Source organism: Vanacampus margaritifer, chromosome 2 (assembly GCF_051991255.1).
Source record: "Vanacampus margaritifer isolate UIUO_Vmar chromosome 2, RoL_Vmar_1.0, whole genome shotgun sequence".
Classification (NCBI taxonomy): Eukaryota; Metazoa; Chordata; class Actinopteri; order Syngnathiformes; family Syngnathidae; genus Vanacampus; species Vanacampus margaritifer.
In genome coordinates, this window is record NC_135433.1 from 25,363,604 (window position 1) to 25,386,103 (window position 22,500).

Consider the following 22,500-nt stretch of genomic DNA (forward strand, 5'->3'; position numbering starts at 1 on the left):
TGTCTCTGTTTAAGTCAGTGATGCACAATTTCTTCGCTAAACCTCTCATTTCATTGGTCCATTTCAGTGGCTAGTTTAGCTACCAATTTGTCCTACCCGATCCTACTTGACTGCTTGTTTTAAGCAATGCAGTTTAGGGTTCACTTACTTTTGCACCTACATGAATTAACCAAAAACTCTTTTTAATTTAGTTTTGACTACACTAGATCAATGCATTGGAATGCTAAATCTACACCTGTTATTTCATATAAAATGTAATGGTTCAGATTCAACAATAAAATCAGTTTGAAACAATCGAAAGTCCAAATTGCTCGAGAGGTTCACAAACTTTTGAGCAGCACTGTACGTCTTGGCTTGTGAAAGCACATTTTATTTATGAGGAGACTAAGAGTAGTGAAAAAATATGAGTTTTGCAGCAAAGTGGATACTGTGGAGTCTAATTATTCAACATCTGCACAGAGCAAACATGTTAACCATAGACTGACAGTCTCCTATATTTACTTCTCAGAATGTGGAAGACCAGGTTTTTTTATATATGGTTTATGCTTTTATTGAACATATAAACATAAAGAAAACACATTAGAAGTTTAAAATACAAGCTGAAGTAAAAAAAGAAAAATAAGAATAGGAAGAAAGAAAAGAGATTATATGTTCAAAAGGGGTTAGGAGGAAGTTGAAAACTAATCTAGTCCTACCCCTTTTTCGTTTTTTTATTCATAAGGAGATTGAGGGCTGTGAGAAAATGGCAACTGTGATTCTTATCCAGGGCATTATTGTGAAACTATAATTAGAACGAGATGATGTCACAAGAGGACAAACAAGTCGTTATGATGCCACATGGCGGAGGTGGAAGCGGGTGGTGATCGGTGGGCGTCGGTGTGTGGCAGGGTGGGGCGGCGCCAGCTGGCAGACGGCAGGCGGGCACCGGCGGCAAGTTCGTGAGCATCTGCGCCGCCTGTAGCAGACGCAGTAAATGCGACTCCCGACATTAATGTTGGCGCTACTCAAGCTGTCGACAAGCGTTCGTCCTCATATGGAACACAACATGGAAAGTCCTTAGCAATCTGCTCCATGTTAGCATTCCAACTGTTAGCATGTTAGCATTTGATCCATTTGAAATTCAAATGAATTTCTAATTTTCAAATACAGTAGTTTTTGACTAAAGGGCAAAATGTAAAATATTTATCAATCTATATCAATGCATTTTGTCCCCAGCTTGATATCTTGCTTTGTGTTAGCATACCAAATGTTAACAATATGCTAGAATACCAACTGTTATCATGTTAGTGTTTAAGTCTCATTTTAAATGACTATTGCAAGACATAACATTCATTTCAGTCTGCCCCAGTGCTTTCCTCATGAGTTTTGCTGTTTATTAGAATTACAAATGTCAGTTACAGTATATCAACTGTTAGCATGTTAGCATTTTTTAGTCTTGTTTGAAATGATACGTCACTTTAGGGCAAATTGTCAAATCCAAAGCGATCTAACTTAGTGCTTTTTTTACTCTTTGTTATCCTGCTATGTGTTAGCATTCCAGCGGTTCAAACCCATGGTAATATTCCTCTTTATGTTTTTCCCTCCAATTACTATCTGTTTTTTTTATCAGCATTTCAATTGTTAGCATGTTAGGGTTAGATCATTTCTAAAAAAAAGAAAAAAAGAGGTGAATGCATTACATTGAATTTATTCCCTGTTGTCTTGTGTGCGTGTGTATCTACGTGTCTATGCGTGTATGTTTTTACATTTCTGTGTGTTTACATTCATATGTGTTTCTGTCAGTACCTTGCACCTTTGATTTTAAGTGTATGTTTGTGCATTTTTTTGTGTACTGTACATGTCTGTTTGTGTGCACGTTGTCTTCACAATTGTATGTGCCATGTGTGTGTATTCGCGCGTCTGTACAGTTGTGTGTTTCCAGTCCATCAGCAGCACTCAGTAAATTGAGCGTTTACATACATTTCCTGTTTATTCTCATGCTCTCTGTAGTGGTTTGTCTGCCGCTATGTGTGCATGTACGTGGGTGCGTGTGTAGCCTCGCTGCCCTCTCCCCGTGTACCTGCTCATGTTAAGGTCGTTAAGTCACACTCAGGATGTGTTTTACGAGGCGTCTGTGCGCCATGTTTGCACTCAACCTCTGTGTCTCTCGCACAAACACACACGCGGTTATTGACCATCTTTACAAGCTAAAGTGGAGTACATGTTGTTTCTTAGTGCAATAACTACGGTTGTAATGATCTAATGTGACCTTGAGAAAACCTCACAGCAACGAATATTGAATGAAAATAAGTATTATGATTATACGGGGAAGGAAAAACTATCGATTTTGAAATGTTATTACATGTATGTATTAAATGCTTGCAAATAATCAGATAAAATGAAAAGTAAAAAACAATGTGTATTATTGGCAGGTGCTCTACCAATTGTCTCACTGCTGCTATTGCTGTGAACACTTTTGATTTTGATCATTATTTGTTTGTGCTTGAAATAACTGAGGTTAAACATCAGTACTGAAGATGTTTTTGTTGAAGTTCTCACGATGGATTACATCAAGTCCACTTTGAGAAACTACTGTTGTTCTGAACATGACTGAATTTGAACGGAGTCCATGCCACATCTTATCCTATTGTTGCTGAGAATTTGAAATTTGAGATTTCCCTGTACATTTTCCTAGTTCTTGTGAATTAATCTGGTCTTCTCTTTGCGGTTCACAGACAGATCGGCGTTGGATTTCGTGCTGCCTCTGCTGACCCACACCTTTGAACAGAGGACCTTCAGACAGGTAGGAAGTCAAATCAAGTGGTTGGACAAGCAGTGATGATGGTGGCGTTGGTGACATTAATGATAGAGAGATGATGAAGATCTTGGTATTCTTGATCATGTTGACAAGAATGATCAAGATGATGGTGATGACCACACTAGTAACAGTAAACGATGACCACAACATCAACACTGGTGAAGATAATGACTATGGTGTTGATAACGACAATGATGATTATAGAAAAGTAGATGACAATGATGAAAATGGGGATGATGATGGGGACAAGTGACAATGAGGATGATGACAATTGCAACCTTTGACTATGATGATATTGTGATATTGTGAAAATAACAATGGAAACGACAGAGACGATGACTCTGATGGTGATTCAGGCAATTAGGAAAAGATGACGATTATACTATTATCATTATTATTATATCAATGATGACAATGAGTATGATCACAATAAACATGTCAACGATAGTATTGATAACAACGGTGATAATAAAGTTGAAGACGATTTTGATAACGATGAAAATGACCGCAATGATCACAACAATTATGTTGATTATGGCAATTATAGAGAAGATAACTTTGATTATGATGACGATTATGCCAATGATGACAACACTATGAGAATGATGACAGTCCCAATGATGATGGTGAAGGTGACAACGAAGAGGACTATTATGGAAATGATGATCGCAAATTCACAATGACGATAACAATGGCGATAACGATGGAACTGAAGACCACAACAATAATGTCGATGGCGAGAACACGGATGATCATGATGCCGATCATGACAATAACACTCATGACGATTGTGACATTAATGACAATGCAATCCAGATTTTGGTGATGCCGATCACGATGATGCCGGTAATGACCATACTGATCATGACGTTAATGATGAAGATGCCTAAGACAAAAAACATGACATCATTCAGGACTTGAATGTGTCTTGAGGAGGAAACTGTTCTTGTTATGTGATGACTCAGCGCTTGAAAAACAAAAGGTTTTCTCTGGGGTAGCCCCTACAGAAAGTAGGGCATCAAATCTTTTCATTCAACCCTCTCTGGCGCTGCCTTGTTCTGATTGGACCCGAGTCTCGAGTTGGAGGATTTGTGGGGTGCACCCCTGACGAGCGGGAGACGTTCCCAGAGAAGATGAAGGACCGGGTTCTCGGCAGGAGGCAGGCCTGAGGGGATTACACGGATCAATGTGGAGGGAAAGCGAGGGAGCGCATCCGGCAGGTATGCTCGGCCAATCCCAGCGCAGAGCCAGACGGGATAATGTTCCCTCCCGGCAATTAAGCCCCGGAGGTGTTGGAGTGCTTTAGCGGGGGAGCTCGTTAGAGGCTTCCGTCACTTTTTTCCCCATCCTAATCGCATGGCTTCTCTTTTTTTCTTCCTGTCTTGTCACTCGCCTGCCCTACAAAAGTCTTACACCTAAAGTCAGCACACAATGCTAATGCTAATACATGTCACACACAGTTGCCATGTTCTGCGTAGATGTTTTCTGGATTATCCCACAATGTATTGTGGTTCTTTGCCATAGCTGCAGGTACTAGTTAGCATGTTGTTTTGTCTTGGGCCATAGAACTCAATTAAAGACTTTTTATTAGTGATGCACCGAATATTCGGCCACCGAAAAAAAATAGCCATTTTCGGGCGAAATTAAATAAAAGCCGAAAGAATACGGCCCAAATAGGTTGCGGTGACGCTCGCAAAAAAAAACAAACACTGCAAGCAAGCGTCTGTTTGAATTAAACAGCGAACGCGGGGGTGAGTGTCCGCCTTTTTTTCCCGCTGGCTTTTCACCGGTCGGTCATTGCGCACACCGGAGGAGAGGGGCATCGCTTGGTGTACAACATTTAAGTGAGTCGAAAAAAGACAGAACTGGCGTGTACTGCAGTACAGGTGAGACACTCTTTCTCCCGAAGCGGCTTCCCTTTTTTTTTTTTTTAAGAGCCCCTCGAACGCTTCCACTTTTTCACTGGCATCCCGGTGGCTGTGCTAAATGCTTTAGCTAATGCTAGCACTATTGCTATCAACAGTTTTAAACACGGAAACACTTACCGCGCTCTCCGGGTGGCGGCAGACCTGTACAGGACGCTGTGTGTGACTTTGCAGTCCTTTCCCGAAGCCGATTAGCCGGTGCGAACAAATGTATGTATTTATTTTTAAATGTTGGTGTATATGTGAATGGGACAATTTTAAGTGTGCCGCACCTTGTCCCGCCACACTCATCCATGCCTGCCTGTACAAACTACATTGACTATGAAGTGCAATCGCACCGCCAGAAAATGCTCAACCCTCGTTTGGTGTTTAATGAAGCATTAGCCAACATGTCTGCGGTGTGGCCACATTTCAATTTATATTGTGCTTGGTTAAAATGCCAGTGCTAAATAAATATTTTATAATAATATTATAATTATGATTAATTATATTAAATGCAATGATAGTAAAAATTGTCATAATTTTTTTCCGGGTTTTCGGCCAAGCATTTTTCGTTTTCGGTTTCGGCCAACCATTTTCATTTCGGTGCATCCCTACTTTTTATTTTTTAATATTGTGGTGAAGATGAACTAAACCTACATTTCCATCTAAAGTTCAAGAAGTTTAGGTCTTGATACCTGTAGTTCCTTGTGCTATATCTATGGGCCCTGGTGGACCTAGGATCCAATGAAGTAACATTTACAATTTTACTTTGCATAAAATATACTTCAGTGGAAGTTCCAGTTACTTTTTGTTCTGTAGTTATAATTGCAGGATCTTAACCTGTGACCATTTCTTAATCTTTGGGGAGTTAAGGCTAGAGTCCATTAACTCTTTTACTGCCAAAGACGTTAAATGACGTTCTGCAAAAACCTACGGAGGAGCGCCAAAGACGTTAAAAGACGTCCACCCATTTATTTTATTTTTTTTTTTTTAAACGGGTGGAGTAAAGCCTTGCCCAGCTGTGGTGAAAGTTTCAAGCAGGTCTAGGGAGCCTAATGACTATTTTTGGCCCCTAGAGAGCAGTGATGACTCTCTTTTGACAAGATTGGGTAGGCGTCAGTAGAAGACGTGAGGCGGAGCTAGAGGGGACAATAGCTGGGGAAGGGAAGAGAAGAGAACATGGCGACCGGTTTGCAAGCAGCTCACGCTCGAGCATTTTTTTTCAAAGACGTATTACAGAAGTAAAGCACTATTAAGGTGTTTGTGGCATTATTCATGGACAAAAAGAAGTGTAGAATTCACTAGAGTGCATGAAATAACATTGTTTCACCAAAAGCTCTTTTTCTCCGCTTTTTGTTTCAAAACAGAGCATTTCGGTGAAACTAACCATTTTCTATTGTTGATTACTGAAGAACGGAATAAGGTAGAAACAAACTTTTTTTCTGATGAAAGAGGAGAGTTCAATCTTTCATTTGGTAGTATGTGTGTTTCCATAGTCCAAACACAACATTTCTGTGGACCTTGAAAGATCAGTCAAAATGCTTAAATCGGCTGGCACTGGCGACATCCCGTTTCTGAAAACGTCTGGCAGTCAAAGAGTTAAAGCCATTTTATTAGGTGTCTAACATTTTTGGGGGGTTAGGGTCAAGAGATTCTGCATGTTTGCTGTTGGAGTTATGCGGATAGTCTAAGGGTTATAGTCCAGCAAAGTGACTTTTTGAAATTGTAAAGGTGCAATCCCAGCTACAGTTCCAGGAAATATTAGTTCTTGTTAATTGAAGTTCCTGCAACTAATCCATTGCCACACCAATTTCCATTGTTTCTAGTAATTCATCAGTACTGTTTCCTGATGAATTACTACTACTAACGACCATTGCACACTAGTTCCTGCCTTTCAAACGCCCCGTGGTCCTTCAAAAGTTCATGGAAAACATTTCTTAAGTGTAAATGCATAGTAAGCTTTTTTTTCCTGTAGATGTCGGTGCTATTTGTCCTCCGTCATGAAGTTGCTTGGTATCTTTGTCCTCGACGTCAATGTTGTGTCTCGGTCTCCAAGCACCCTGAAGACCTCAGTGTCTGCAGTTCCGGGTCGGTTCCCGGCAGTCCGATAAACACATTTACACCCATACACATGCGCAGACACACAAACATCAACGCACGTGCCCAAGGTGGCAGGGTGGCTTGCTGGTCCAGGACAAATTGGAAGCAAGCGGCTCATTTACTCGCAGACTCTGCAAACAAGTGCAAAGACTCCCCAAGGGCGTTTCCGCATAAATAATGACTCCGGGAGACACTTCCATTTGTGACGCTCGCTGGTTGCGCACACATGGGTCAGCTGGGCCGCCCCCGATGGGGGAGCTAGAGGGTCGGCAGTAAACAACAATGTGGAGAGTTAAAGTAGCTCAGTTTGTAAGGACGCCAGCTTTGGAAGGAAATATGTCTCTTTGGAAAATAGTACGGTTGATATATGAATGTCCCAGTAGGGAGTTAGGTTAGTATTAAGGTCGACGGGTAGGGTTTATGTTTTGGGTGTTTAGGGCATTATGGTTTGGAGTAGGGGTGCAGCTTCTAACCGGTTTTACGATTAACCGTAGTTTTTAAATATCAGAATTACATAACCACAGCCGTTCAACAACTCTGGTTATTTCCGCTCAAAACAGTCCGTCAGTTTAAACTTGTGTGCGGCGCAAAAGGTGCCATGTGGCATAGTTCATAGCTCTTCTGTTTCCACACGGCACATTTAGTGGGCGCACAACAACACAGTGCTCATCCTTACTGGATAGGCCATAGGCCGAGACGTTTGAAGTAAGCCGCCATCTTGGGACTCCCATATTCCCTAGAAACGTATCTTGGCATATACATTTGGCTGCAAAATGCCTAAATGTGTAGTGGTAAACTGCACAAATCGCCAATTTAAAGGCTGTGGATGAACATTTCACCTGTAAGTATGACTGAAATGGAAAATGATGATTTTTCTTTTAAAATGAAGGAAAAAGAGGGTACGTACCATCCACTTGTTATGCATTATATTTTATTATTCATATTTTCACTTTGTTATAATAAACCTAAAGTTAAAGCCAATTTGAGCTTTTCAAGTTTTGAAACTATATTTCTTTTTTTACTTATTTGGGTGCTTTATTTGTTTTAAAAGGCAGTCAGTTTTTATTTATTTTCAGTTATTTATTGTTAAAAATAAACATTTTCAAAGAATACTGATGTAATTTTTTTGTAATGTTTGTAAGAATAACCGTAAAACCATGTTTTTTTCCCCTCAGACTATAAATCATATACCAAAATCCGAAACTTTTGCAGGTAGGAGTTAGGTTTCGGGGGGAGTGGACTCTGGGTTGGGATTAGGAAGTAAATGGTTAGTTTATTTAAAAAATAACCTAATGCTTCATCAGAGGATGTTTACATGGAATTGTTAGAGGGTGTTTGGATTATTGTGAAGAGGTTGGGGTTGATTGGCTTTGGAATGTGATTAGGGTTAATGGGTTAGGGTTCAGTTTTAGGGTTTCCCCCAAAATTCCAACATTGTTTGAAGTGGTCTCATATCACACAAACCATCAGTGGCCCTCAGTCAGTAAACCTCAGCCTGTTTTCTACTGTTGGCAGTTGACGTCTGCCGCTGTTCTGTCAGATCAGCATACCCCTAAACTCAACCTAACACCCAATCTGTTCTTATCGCACATGGCCTGTTCCCTACAGCACATGCACAGAAGTGCAAGGGATGCTACTCTGACAGTTATGCTGTTTTGTCGAGACACCGCATCTTTGTCAGCGTCAATAAAGGTGATTTTGTCCATCTCAGATTTATTTCTTCCAATTATATTCAGGCTGGTATATCTTTCTGTACTCTGCATTGTTTAGCCAGAGACGAGATAATGATGGCGGTCAAGTCGCACAAGCACGTCCCGTTGGCGTTCCTGCATGGAAATGATTACCGCCACGGCGCGGCGACAATGATTGTCGTAATCCCCCCCCCCCCCCACACACACACACTTTTTTTCTTCTTCTATCTACGCTGACCTGAAATTGTGGTGTGTCACATTGTGTTTGGCACACCGGATTTAGATATGCTAAGCACCCGCATCCAAGAGAAGAAGGTGCACTCTGGAATGAGGAGGCGGGAGGGGGTGGGGGGTGGGGGGAATGGTAGTTGAAATGGCAAGCTCCTCTCCAAGTGGAACAGATGGTGGGAAAGTAAGAGCGGAGCTTTGCTTCTCTTTTTTTTTAACTTCAAATGTTATCATGCAGGATGCACACCACGCTTAAGCTAATGAGCAGGGGGGCGGCATTGTGGGGAGGTTGTGAGTGGGGGTGTCGCTTTTTCGTCCTCTGTAGTTCTTCCGTTCTCTCCCACCGGCACTTTTTCCCGCAAGCCCACGCTCTCAGCGGAAGCCTGGAAGCCTCGCCGTTATGTAAGCACACACGACCGACACACACAAAGCCAAGCAAAGCAAAGCAAAGCCGTCCGCAACATAGCAAGTCAAACACGGCCGCCCGGGGGAGCTAAATTTAGCACAAGTGTTTGGGTCACAAATCCCATAATTGTCCCGCTCGGGGAGATTTCATTTGCACTTCAAGGAAAGTCGGGACTGCAGCAATTGTGGCACAGTTACAGACACAATCTGTTGTCCCTGAATCTGGTTTTATTTGCAGTTGTATTTATTTATTTTTACATTTTGGCCATCAATCATATCCCCAATATCTTTTCCTGCAAACTTTTGACATCATCTACAGCCAAAATTGCTTTGTTGTTTTTGTTTGTTTTCTTTCTAAGGCAGCGCAATGTGTTAATGCTTAGTAAATCTGGCTCACGACGCTAAGATTCTGGGTTCAAAACTCAGCTTCCGCCTTCCTGTATTGAGTTTGTGTCTTCCTTTCTAAAAACATACTTTATTGACGATTCACAATCTATAGATGTAAGTGTGAATGTTTTTTTTGTGTGTGTGTTTGTGTGTCTCTATGTGCCCTTGGATTTGCTGGGCGACCAGTCCAGGGTGTACCCCAAGGTCAGTTGAGAGAGGCTTCCAGTCACTCTATCCCTAATGATAACAAGCACTATCGAAAAGGGAGGGATGATTCTTTGTAGATAGTAAAGTGGGTGACTGATTAGAAAGTCTGCCTCATAGTTTTAAGGTACACAATTTGAATCTGGAGTTTCTGCGTTTGCTGATGTACCCGCAGAAAAACAATGCAAGCTTCCTGTTACATGCTATACAATCAATTTAGGTGTAACTTTAAGGGGATTACAGTTGGGTTTGGGGTTAAGGGCGTTTGGTTTGTTTTTTCGAGTGGGGCCAGGGTTAAATTAATGATGAGTGGGATTTGGGTTAAAATTGCGGGTTGGAAAATAGGGTTAGAGGGGTTAGGGTGAAGGTTGGGGTTTGGGTTATTATGAATACAGTTAGGTGTAGGGCTAGAGCAGGCTTCTCCAAAGGGTAGCTCGCAACGTAGTTTGAGTATCTTGCGGACAGATAGTTAACTCTTTGACTGCCAAAAACATTAAATAACGTTTAGTAATCCTACTGAGGAGCGCCAAAGACGTTAAAAGACGTTCACCAAGTTTTTTTGTTTTTTTGGGGGGAAACGGGTGGAGGAAAGCCTTGGCCAGCTGTGCTGAAAATATCAAGCAGATCTAGTTAGTATAATGCCTATTTTTGGCCCCTAGATGGCAGTGATGACTCTCTTTGGACAAGATTGGGTAGGCGTCAGTAGAAGACGTAAGGCGTCGCTAGAGTGTTGAGGGGACAATGGCTGAGGAAGCCATAATGGCGACCGGTTGCAAGCAGCTCACGCTTGATCGTTTTTTTTCAAAGAAGAGAAGCATCAACCAGTGCTAAAGAGCACATTGATGACGACGATGATGATGATGATGACTCCGAGGTTGACGCCGAAGTTGGAAGCGTTGACGCGGCGGCTATGATCACGTCATAAAGCCTCACCGGCTAGCGATCCTAACGCCGGAAAACGCGGAGCACAACCGAGCACTTCTGCTCAGGCGGACGTTCAATCGGACAACGAAGAGTGCCCCGAGTCCAATGCATATTCATCGGAGGAGTGTGTACAGTCTGATCACGGAGAAGACACTGGTTATGGACTACGATGTCACCATGAATGGAGCGGATAAGATGGATCAACCACCCGGTATAGGAACTGAAGGACATGAGGAAGCCAGACGTAACACCACCGTAACGTCACCGTATCATGATCCTGAGAGTAGACTTGATGGCAACATGGCCAAACACACACTGCAGTATATACTTGCTATTCCCCGGAAAAAAGGCCGGCAAGAAAGTGTATTGTCTGCACGTGAAGGAGCCATCGCAGTGAAACTAATCTGTTGTGCAAATCCTGCTGCGTCCCCTTGCACGCAGGGGAGTGTTACAAAAAGAAAAACTTTCTATAGTTGCGACAAACATCAAAACAACGCTATCCCGAACTTATAGTCAATCGCTTATTTAGGACAGTAAGAAACTGCAAGTTAATTACGCCGTCATTGTATGGCACGGCACAAATCTCCGACGTTAGTGGCTAGCAGCTAGCTGTTAGCAATAGTAACGGGTGCCTGGCTGGTAACATAAATGAGTTTGACAGCTGGTACCTGGCTTCCTTTCTTTATTCTGGACCAAGGCTACTTTCTAATTCACTCTCCATGTTTAAAAGAAGGGAATGTACATTAAGTTGCACTTTGAGGTCTTTTCATTATTATTATTTACCCATTAAATAAATGTAAAAACAACAAACAAGCATTTAACAGAAAATGTCAAATATATGTATATAAATTTGGCTTAAAAATAAATGTTGTGAAATATGAGTAGCTCGATTCTGTTTTGCTTTTCTAAAAGTAGCTCGTGGTGGAAAAAAGACCGTTGGAGACCGCTGGGCTAGAGTAAAAGATTTTCCTTTTTCCATTACAGTAAATCTCAGTGGACCTGCTGGCTTCTTTTACAGACCTTGAAAGAGACCCCCATCCACAGTGGTGTCTCTAGGCTGATAAACAAACTCTTCCTCATTGCTCCATTTTCTCTTCACAATTGTTATTTTTAGTCCAGTGACGCCATCGCTCGTCTGTCTGCCTAATCAACTTTTTTTTACTTGCTCATCCAAATAATTAAGAAATGTCTTCAAAGCGCCTTGTGTTAATCCGAGCGAGGCCGGGATGAAAAGAGCTTTTGGACGGCGCAGACTCGAGATTGTTTGTGACCGGCTGACACCGTTGGTGACATGCGGATGACCCGGAAGGTTCCGCTCTGTTTGCTGCGTGTGGAAACGTCTGTAATGAGCCGCTGAACTCGCCGTGCTTCCCCGCTTGCGTCAGCTCCGAGTGGGTTTTCCTCCAAGCTCGCTTGCTCATTCCGGTTACGCAACGCCACCACCGTGTCACTCCGATGTTCCCACAGGAGCGTGACGCCGCCATGTTGGCCCAACGTCGACTGCCACCGCTCCACATTTTTACTGCTCCGGCTGGGTTTTTTCTGTACTCCCGCCGTGGATTTCCATGTCAGACGAGCTGATTTCTGCAGCGTGACGGCGACCCCCTCGAGTGGGGCGGCCCCCGCATGTCAGAATGTGTCGTTGCAGGGCAGCCTTTCACACACAGCATGTGTTTCATAGTGCGTAGCTACTCAAAAGATCTTCTCCATCAGTCACTACAGTGATTATCTGTTCAAAAAGTTGTCCATCAGTCACTACACTGAACAGCCTTTTAAAGTTACTGTATAGAATCAAGCCATTTATCATGCTTCAATTCAATGGACACTGAGCTGCTCTTTCTGGTGTTCATGTCTTGACCACCGGGGGCAGTATACTATAGACATATTTTACAGAAATGGTCTCAGCAATATTAGTCAAGTCACTCTCCGAAACAGGTGACATTTACACCTTGCAATTTGTAAAATGTTCATGCAGAGCAAACTCCTTTTTTCAGAATCCACAATATGAAATACATGTCAATCCACCCAAAAACATATTTTCTTACCTCAGGCATAAAATCTTTATTAATAATATGATCTGTTGGTTTTAGCATTCATTTGATATTCAACACTTTTGTTAATTCTCAATATGAAAATGTAAGCATGATGTTGATAACAATGATACAATATCAGAAAATAATAATAATATCAAAAATTAGGTTTTAATACAACACTTTGCTAGAAAAGTGCATGTATAATAATGTGCTTGTAAAAAACAAATACTGAACATTTAATATGTCAACAACATGAAATATGAAACATTCAAAAAATTGATAAGCATTTAATTATCTTCAAGAACATCTTAACAGGCATCAATTTAACTTCTCAAAAAGTGAAACATTTAATAATACAAATATTTTCTTTATATTAAAGTTGTAAAAATAAACAAGATTAAAAAACACATTTCCTTATAAATATTTTGTGATAGGGTGGTTGGGTTGAGTGTAATGGACCTCATCTAACATGAAAAGAAAACAAAAAAAGAATGGACAAAGAATGTTAGGACTTGCCTTCTTTCTTGCTGGCTGCTCCAGAGGTTCAAATGATGTCACTTTCTCTTTGTTATGTCACTTAAAGCAACACTCAGTAATTTATAGACAAAACTTGTAAATGTGACGGGGCGTGGTAAGATAAACTGAGGGAAATAATATTTTTTACTAAAAATAAAATTTTTGTTTATTTATTTTTGTTTTCTGAGAGCTCAATTATTCATTGGATAGCCTCTCCGAGTCAACATGTCATCATCATCGCTCTTTCTTTCTTTTTTTCTTGTGCATGTGTGCGTGCGTGTTTGTGCTCTTTAATTCACCTGAAACCCATTATAAATCCAATACCCTTCACCTCTACTGGATACTTCAGAGTCCCGCCAGGGTCGTGAAGTTGTCAGAAGACCTAAGAAAGGATCAACATTTTTATTTTTGATAAATATATTTTATAGAATCAGTGACACACTTATACTTGTGGAAATAATAAATGTTTGATACAAATCGAATGTATTTGGTGATATTTTGGATGCAAATATTATGTTTGTCAATACGCAGATGTGAAAATGGCCATGAAGGCCTACTCATGAAAAGATTAAAAATAGTATGTCACTCTTAATTTGTTTTTGTATTTACTCTGAATATACTGAAATTAAAACCTTTACGCTCTAGAAACACACTTTGACAATTTTTTTGTGCCCTAAATACTTCAAACATTGTGGACTCAAATGACACTTGTCTAGTAGAATGATTCAGTCATTCTTCACAGAGGATGAAGAATATTTGCCTGTGAGTATTGTTTTATAATCCGCATTTGTTGCTTGAAAATTTGGTCAACTATGTGGGTAATACCACTGCCATCTAGATGCTATTCATTAGCATGTTTACTAAAGTTCCCATTATGTATTAGCATCAAGCTCGTAAAGGCTCTGTGGCTGTCGTAAATACACAGCGTGTATTCTCTTTAATATTTAGTTTGACAATAAACTTTTTTTTATTGTGCTGTTAGTTGATTGATCTTACTGCAGCCATCATGTACAACCATACTTAATGTCAAGGTTTTTTTTTTTTTTGCAAATCAAAGGAAAAAAACATCTGAATGGCAGCTCATATCTTAACAAAAACTTTTAAGTCAGGTTACTGTCAAGGCGCTGTTACACTGAAGGTGAGCAAATTCACAAACAGCACGACACAACACAAAATATGATCAGTTGAAAATCTGCTGCACAGCAAGTGTGCAAATGATAAACTATGACATAGTGGGGACTCGTATATCCCCTTTTTCACAGCTGCCATCCATGCCAACATCCATGCTTTTTCCATGGATTTCTGTGTCAGGTGAGCATATATTTTGCAATGTGACGCTCCCTCCCAATGGAGGGGGTGCAACCCCCACGTGTTAGAATGTGCTTTTGCAGGATCTTCCTGATGAAGTCGTTAAGAAGTCGTTAAGAAGCCATTAAGAGCCATTAAGTCGGCGAGGTGACGCCTGGTGTTCGGCGCGCGCCGGGCGTCAGGAAAACTTGTTAATCACACCGTTTATTCGCTCCCCCGGCGTGCGACTGTAAATATCGGCGCCGTGTTGTTGTTGTTGACTGTGCATGCTAATGAACGTCGGTATTAGCTTCATGCCTCCGGAGGGAGGGGCTAATGCTAATACCCGATCGCCTCTAGCGGGGGGAACGACTATCATTCATCCTGAGAAGGGAGGAGGAAAGGCTTGTTTTGCCTGTTCCTCATTCAGTATCAACCACAGCTTGGCAGCTGTTTACATATGCTCTAGTCACTATAGTGGGCATCTATTCTGTAGCTATTTATTTCTACGAGCGCGAGTCAGTTGAGCATATTTCACTACAGTGGACAGTGATTAAAAAAATTGTTTTTCTCCATGTTTCTAGGTTGTTCTTTGATGTGCCCGTGCACTGCCAACTACTGGTGGGCCGTTGTACTGATTGTCCTAGTGTAGCCCCTGGGGTGTTTGCTAATCTGTGTGTTTTTTCCATCTGATGGTCGTCCTCACAGTGAGGAGCTCTTATCGGAAGTCATTAGGCTTGCCTCCATGTGGCCGGCCTGGCTAATTATCTCCTCACGCTCAAGCAAAGCCTGCGACACTGCCGATTAGCTCGTTCCTGGAAAGCCTCTTTAACACAGACTTTCACACAGTTTCGGAATAAGAGAGGTTACCTGTAAAATTGATGTTTAATTGCCTGTGTCTTTAGGCTTCGATACACCAATCCAAATGTCAGGCAAATATGACCCACGCCTACAGCCTGTGGCGTCGACCTGACCGTCGGCACATCACGCCGTTAAAATGATGGAAAAACACACCGCAATAAACATCCACCGTCGCCAACTATTAAATTAAATACAATTCAATTTTACAACTTAGTTGAGTTTAAATTAGCACAAATAATGTACAAAGCATACAACAATCTACTCTGCCAGATTTTTCAGAAAGCTCTCAGAAGCTATTTGAAATTAGAGAGAGTCCTTATGAGATAAGGGGTACAAGTGTCTACAAAAAAATCAAAACAAGAACAATAATTAAGCAAAGGTGGGTAAGATGTGTTAATTTGTGGAATCATTTTGGTACTGACCTAAAAAGATGCAAGTCACTTGCTGAGTTTAAAAAAATATTTAAAAGCAAAGTTAAAAAATGTTTTTAAATCAGAGCTGGTAAAATTGCAGAAATGAATTATTATACTGTATGCCTATGAATTACATGTACATATGCTATTGGCAAATGTACGTACATGTCAAAGTGCAGTTGTATACACGAACAAGTTTATTTATACATTTTTTCTTTCATTGAAATATATTAACCTATTATTGTATCAATAATGAAATAAGTCAAAACTTACAAAAAATAAGTACTAATAAGGACTAGATACGTTTTCAACTTCTTCCTACTCTTTTTTTTATTTTTTTTTATTTTTTATTTTTTTTAACATGAACATGTAAACTGTGTAAATTCTGACTTTGCTAATGATTCTTCTCCTTTTTAACTTTAATTTTCTTTCTTTCTTTCCCTTTCACTTTTATTTTATATTTTGTATTTCATTCATATGTTCAATATATTCAATAAACCAAACCAAACTATTAGAGGTGGGCATTTTACATATTCTTCTGGTCTGGCATTCGTCATTCGTTGGTGCACTGGGTTCCCTTCTGTAATTCCGCCAGTTTTTTCCAAGCTGAACCAACCTGTAATCGTAGGTCCACTGTTTTTATTTTACCCACACTTCCGTCGTCACTTCGTCACCACTATTTTAGGACAGACTAAGAAAGGTCCACTGTTCTGTGTTACCACTATAATGTTAGTTGTTGTCAGAGGTGGGTTAGTAGAGTTACATTTACTCCGTTACATTTACGTGAGTAACTTTTTGAAGAAAAAAAAAAAGTACTTCTAAGAGTAGTTTTACCACTCTATAAATACAAATACTTTTTACTTTTACTTGAGTAGATGTGTGAAGAAGTAACACTTCTCTTACTCTGCTATATTGGGCTACACTAGAGTTGTTACCCCCATTTCATACATTCGATTTACCATATTTTTACGGCATGGCGCACTTAAAAGTTTTCAGTTTTTTTTTTTTAAATCGACAGTGCGTCTAATAATGAGATGTGCCTTTTGTGTGCACCGAGTTCCAAAATCTGTAAATGTTGTTATGCAACTTCGGTAAGCGCTCTGCTCTGCTTGACTGACTGTGTGGGAGCATATCCACGGATACATTGCTTACTGTATATACAGGAATGCGGCCCTGGTTGAAGACTGGCAGGCATGATGAGATTCCAAAAGAGTTTAAGAAACTGCCACCAATGGTGGTTAGACTGGGAGGCAGTGCAGAGCGAGTGAGGCCACAACTTGTGAATTGATTGTGCATGCTTGGGTTAATGTGTCTGCTTCCATTGCTGTTCGAGCTTTTTAAAAAAAAAATTTTTTTTAATGATTTGAAGATGCCAGAATTTGCACATAATTTAGTTTCTTTCTTTCTTATGACTGTGTTTTTAAAAATAAATCATACTTTATGTTCAAGCAGTTACTCAGTACTTGAGTTCAGCAAAACTTTTTTACTTGCACTTTAGTGATTTTTTTATGACTACTTTTTACTTTTACTTGAGTAATATTATTCTGAAGTAACGCTACTCTTACTTAAGTAATTTTTTTGGCTACCCTACCCACCTCTGGTTGTTGTGTCTTTGGACGTAATCCAGCAGCAGCCAATAGAAAACTGTGATCGGCCCCAAAAATCCTGATCAAGTAAAGCCTACTACTGAAGGTCCTAAAACACACTGAAATCAATTAAGCAATATATGTCCCATTACAGTGCCTTGCACACAGGCCAAGCATCACAGGGACAAAAGCAATGTGAAAGGAGCTGATACACTTTGGGTGGCTGCACTCATTTACCTTATAACAAAAACAAAGCATAAAAACGTGCAGCTGTCTTCGGCAAAGCGTCTTCCGACGTCACGAGACATTTGAATATGAAGATTGGCGCTGCAGATGCGCTCGTAAACGACATTTGACTTGGCAAGCATGCCGGCGCTGCATCCCACCTGCTCCCGACACCGTTTCGCAAACAAACAAAGGCACATGTAAAGGAGCCGTGCACACCTGCTTGGTAAAATGTCCAGACAGCAGTTGGCCACCGCGTCTCCCTTCTCCCTTATACTAATTACCGTACGCCCACGCCGGCGCGGCTGCCATGCCACACTTTCATCAACAGATACAGGTATCACGTATAGTCACTCGCAGACCTTTGACGCTGCCATAAACGCAACGACTTTTTGCCTGGTTGAGTTGTTGGCGGGTCAATGCTCAATGGTCAATGCAATACTGCTCAAAAGCAATTTTCTACTATTTTTCATTAGCCACTACAGCAAACACGTATTCAAAAAAAGTTACAAATTAGTTCCTACAGACTTGGTCAGCTATTCAAAAGTTGTGAGTAATGACTACAGCAGCTTACTGCAACGTGAATGTGACAGCGGGAAAGAGATTTCTTCACACCGCTGAACCTGAAGCGACCCTTCGTATTGATCCGGTTTCTAATTTAATCGCCCGCGTTTACGACACTTGTACATCATCAAAGTTCATAAAGGCGACACGCTCGATAACGGTGACCAACCCAAGTGAAACCTGATGACCAAAAGTGCATGTCGCAGCTTTAGTGGATTTGAGTCTAAATTGTACTGAGGTGGTTGTTTGTCTACCTGGGCCTTGTGATTGGCTGACGACCAGCCCACAGTGTAACCCACTTCTTTCACCAAAGACCAGCTTGGGCTCGTCTCCAGCTCACATGCTTACTGTATGAGGACTAAATAATCTTTTTATGTGAGTATGAATGACTTGCGGCCAGTCCAGAGTATAGACCCACCTCACCTAGTCCCCCACTCAACCAAAACCTGGAATGGATAAATACATGTATTAATATTTTTGTGCCCAGCGCCAGCCCGCTGCACAGCGCAGTCTAACTGTTGGATGGAGTTTTCTTTATTTTGGTATTTTGATAGACGGTGCGGTGCGTTCAATGAAGTGAATTCTACAATGATTCAGAGGGTTCAATGCACCCTGTTTATGAATGAAATATGATGACATCCACAATAAAAGGCCTCATAGCTCTGCATTACACCACCTGTGCCACAATTTAGACCTGCTTTTTGATGGTCTGAAGATTAGTGGTGGATTAGGTGTGCCAGCGGCATGTAGATAAAAAAAATTCTCGGTCTACAAGAACGACTTGCATGGCACATCCTGGCCTGCCAAATTCTCAAAAATGCTTGAGGTTTGTACCATCACAAATATGAAAATGCACCAGTTTTTCCAGTGTCAAAAAAATAAAAAGAAGCTCTGAATACTCGTCTCTCCATATGTGCCCATGTGATTTACTGGTGACCATTCATGGTGTTTCTTGCCTCCCTCTTGCCTGATCATCAGTCCCTGTAATTGAGGGCAAGCAGCTTATTGAAATCTTGTCACATATGGGCCGTTGTCCAGCTGGGCAGGGAAGGACCGGTCACCACTGCCGGTCCTTCCCTCCGCCCCCGAGGTCTGCTGCCCTCCTGGCACCGGCACCACCATGGCTCCGGCTGGTCCCAACTCATCCAAGAACGCCGTCTTTTCCGGCCGGCGTGCTCACCCGCATGGTGCCTGGCGTGTCGAAGGTGCGCTTGGCAAGGCGGGTGAACAACAGGCGGCGACAGCCGGTCTTTTTTCCGCTCCTTCCTGATGGTTTTCTCGCCATTGGAGGATATGAAACAGCAGCATTTACTCAGCTTTTCAAAAATGAAGAAGAAAAAGAACACGGTAGGGATGGTTCCCATTTTCAGAAAAGTGTCTTTTTTCACTTCCTTTCATTTTTGGATGGTCGCAGCAGTGAGCATATGCACTCCTTCATGCCAGGAGCTTCTTGTCTTTGCTCGCATTTTGTCTCTGAAATCACCGTCTTATATTTAAAGAAGAAAAATCCCTGGGTGGCACCCTAGGATGGTAATTTACAGAAGCTAATAACAGTCACAGAAATCATTTTGATTGGATAAGCAAAGTACGTCGGACGTTGGGAAACTTCCTGGCTGGCATCCTAGTATTTGACATACCTTCGTAGCTTACCTATTTTCACTAATTATTGTCTCAAAAAAATATTGCAACTTTCTTGAGGCAACATAATGGTGCCCGCAACGTGAGGGAAAGAGGCAGAATTTTATCACACTTCTCAGACAGTTAAGTGTACAGGAGAGTTACTAGTTTTGCTCTCAAGCTATTTTCAACACTTTCAATTAGTCTATAAAGCGTAAAAAAACAACACAGGCAACATGGCAACAGACCAATAAATTGTAAAAAAAATAAAATAAATAAATAAATATATATATATATATATATATATATATATATATATATATATATATATATATATATATATATATATATATATGAAATTGATCCTATTTAGATGTTAGATAACAATTTTCCATCTGACAGCAGAAATATGCAATTTTCAAAATGCTTCTATCATGAAACTTCCCGAGGATCATCATGGGATAGTCCAGTACCTGACGTAAATGTAATGGTCAGGGGAATGGACAGTCACACAAGGACTTTTAATCTGATATGCTAAATTGGATCTCTTTGAAACTTCCGGAGTGGCATCCTGGGATGGTGTAGTACCTAGCAGAAGTGGAATGTTTAAGTGATGGTGTGAGTTATTTTTTAATATAACCTTGAAATCAGATGTAATGAGACATTGAGAGTTATAAAACGCTTTGGTTCTGATATTGTACATCAGATTTGTATGAAACATCCATTTTAAGATCTGTTATCAATTAAGATCGATTAAGATTAATTATTTTAGTGCCAGGCTGAAGTTGAATAATTGAGCGATAACGTGGAATGGTTTGAAATCTTAATAACGGTCACAGAAGTGTTTTTGTCTGGTACAGTACACTAGATATTTGTGAAACTTCTTGGGTGTCATGCTGGGACTATCCAGTACCTGACAGCGATAGGATTGGGATTATTTTTAATGAGACTCTGAAGTTACAGTGAATGATAGTCACATACAGCTCCAATGTTTTATGAGAAAGAACTTCTTGTGTTACGTCGTGTTTTGTTGCCTGGCACGCATGACTCGGACACTTCCAAGTTCAGCGCCGAAAACAAAAACTTCATGCAAAACGCCCGCAATTAATCACAGCCAGGGTGCTTCCTCGTTCTTTATGATTATTAATAGCCATTTAGTGCGCGGCGGGTCACCGCACCCCACTAAAATATTTATGCCGTAAACAGCATGAATGATGAAGGCGGCGGTAAAGGCAAAAATATGCGCCACCACCGCTGCTTTATTTTCCTAAATGAGCTGAGTTGCTGCATGCAAATGAGACGTCGGCTGTGGTCGCGTGACGCCACCAATGATCAATCGCGGACTCCTTATGATGCAGGAAGCGGTTGCCGATTCTTCTGATCATTGCCGCTGTTACCATGGCAACCCGGCCACTCGTTTTTGCGAATGTGTTTGCTTGCTTTTATTTTGCTTCCATGACATTAATTCTGTTTAGTTCTTGCGAGCATTTTGCTGTTATTATTATTAATAATAATAATATTATTAATTATTTATTATTATTATTATAATATAATTGTATGTATGTTTACATATTAGAATTTTTGCACAGCAATATTGTGCTATATGACATCATGACAAAAAGTCTGTACCAACTCGGCAGCATTAATGCTAATAATCTTTGTTTCCATGACAGCGTGTGGACACCACTGCAAGTTAGTTCAATATTTCACAAGTTAAATAGGTTATGTCATTATAATTACTTTTTCAATTACACAGTGTATCCCCAAAGCGTAAGGCATTATTGATCTGACACATTTATTTAAGTTTCTCTTAAAAGTGTCTTTGTCGAAAATTGGAATTATGATTACTTGTGACTAATAATAAGGATAACTGCACACAGGAAATTATCTATTGACTTCTTTGCTCCAAGAGGTATAATTTAATATATCTTCCAATACACCATTGTGCTAATTATGAACAATTTCCCTCAGGGTGGATTCATAATGGTGTTATCTTATGAACAGCAAAAAAAAAAGAAAGAGAAAAGAACAATATATAAATAATTTCAATATTTTTTAGGTGTAATTTTAAAAACTAATGTCTGAAAATTATAGATTGTGTAAAATGGAACATTTATAGGAGAACAGACCTTCAAAATCAAAGCAATCCAGTACAATATGAGTTACAGCACACTATTTTTGGCCACATAGAGGCCTATTTAGCAGTCAAGCTTAAATTATTTTGTGCTTGTTTGTTGAATGTGACTGTTAAATAAAGCACCGTGTGAAGAAATGTGGTGAAATCGTTATTGTTCTGAATGCTTTTATTTTGAAGGTCTGACTTTTGACAGGATGTATGGACTATCTGCCACGCAGGAGGCGGGACATCCGACTTCCGGGTTTTCACCCATCAACTTTGTTTCCGTTTCTGGTTTGCGACATGTGGGCCGCGTCCCAGTACTTGCGCTTGTGCCCCTCGGTTGCGCGTTCCCATCAACTGATGCAAGGCTGCGAGTGTGTAGTGTCTGTCTCAGTGTCTGAAACATTTCAGATAGCCGAGATGGGTGGGGGTGCGAGTGTTTGAACGCGGCCAGCAGTGGCCGGAAACGGCGCTGATGTGTAAAACCCGGAAGTCGGAAGTCCGTGGCATCTACCCCATTACACAGATGTTGCTAGTGTTACTGATAAGACTGGGAGGGTTATTGTTCGGAGTTGTTCATAAAATCTTGCATTGTTGAACACAACACGTATGAAAATCTTCATGTGAACCGCAATG

At 40.8% G+C, this 22,500-nt stretch overlaps 1 protein-coding gene across 4 annotated transcripts in view; it reads left to right on the forward strand.

The window, feature by feature from the left end:
- LOC144042917 (RNA binding protein fox-1 homolog 3-like) overlaps nucleotides 1–22,500 on the forward strand; it is a 396,743-nt gene that overhangs the window by 25,428 nt on the left and 348,815 nt on the right. For 3 of the 4 annotated variants that reach the window (XM_077556009.1, XM_077556008.1, XM_077556007.1), the window contains exon 2: nucleotides 2,715–2,782. In XM_077556009.1, the coding sequence (XP_077412135.1) occupies nucleotides 2,715–2,782 (68 nt within the window). Of the gene's footprint in view, nucleotides 1–2,714; nucleotides 2,783–19,233; nucleotides 19,476–22,500 lie in introns of those variants that run through there. The other variant, XM_077556006.1, reaches the window with a different exon arrangement.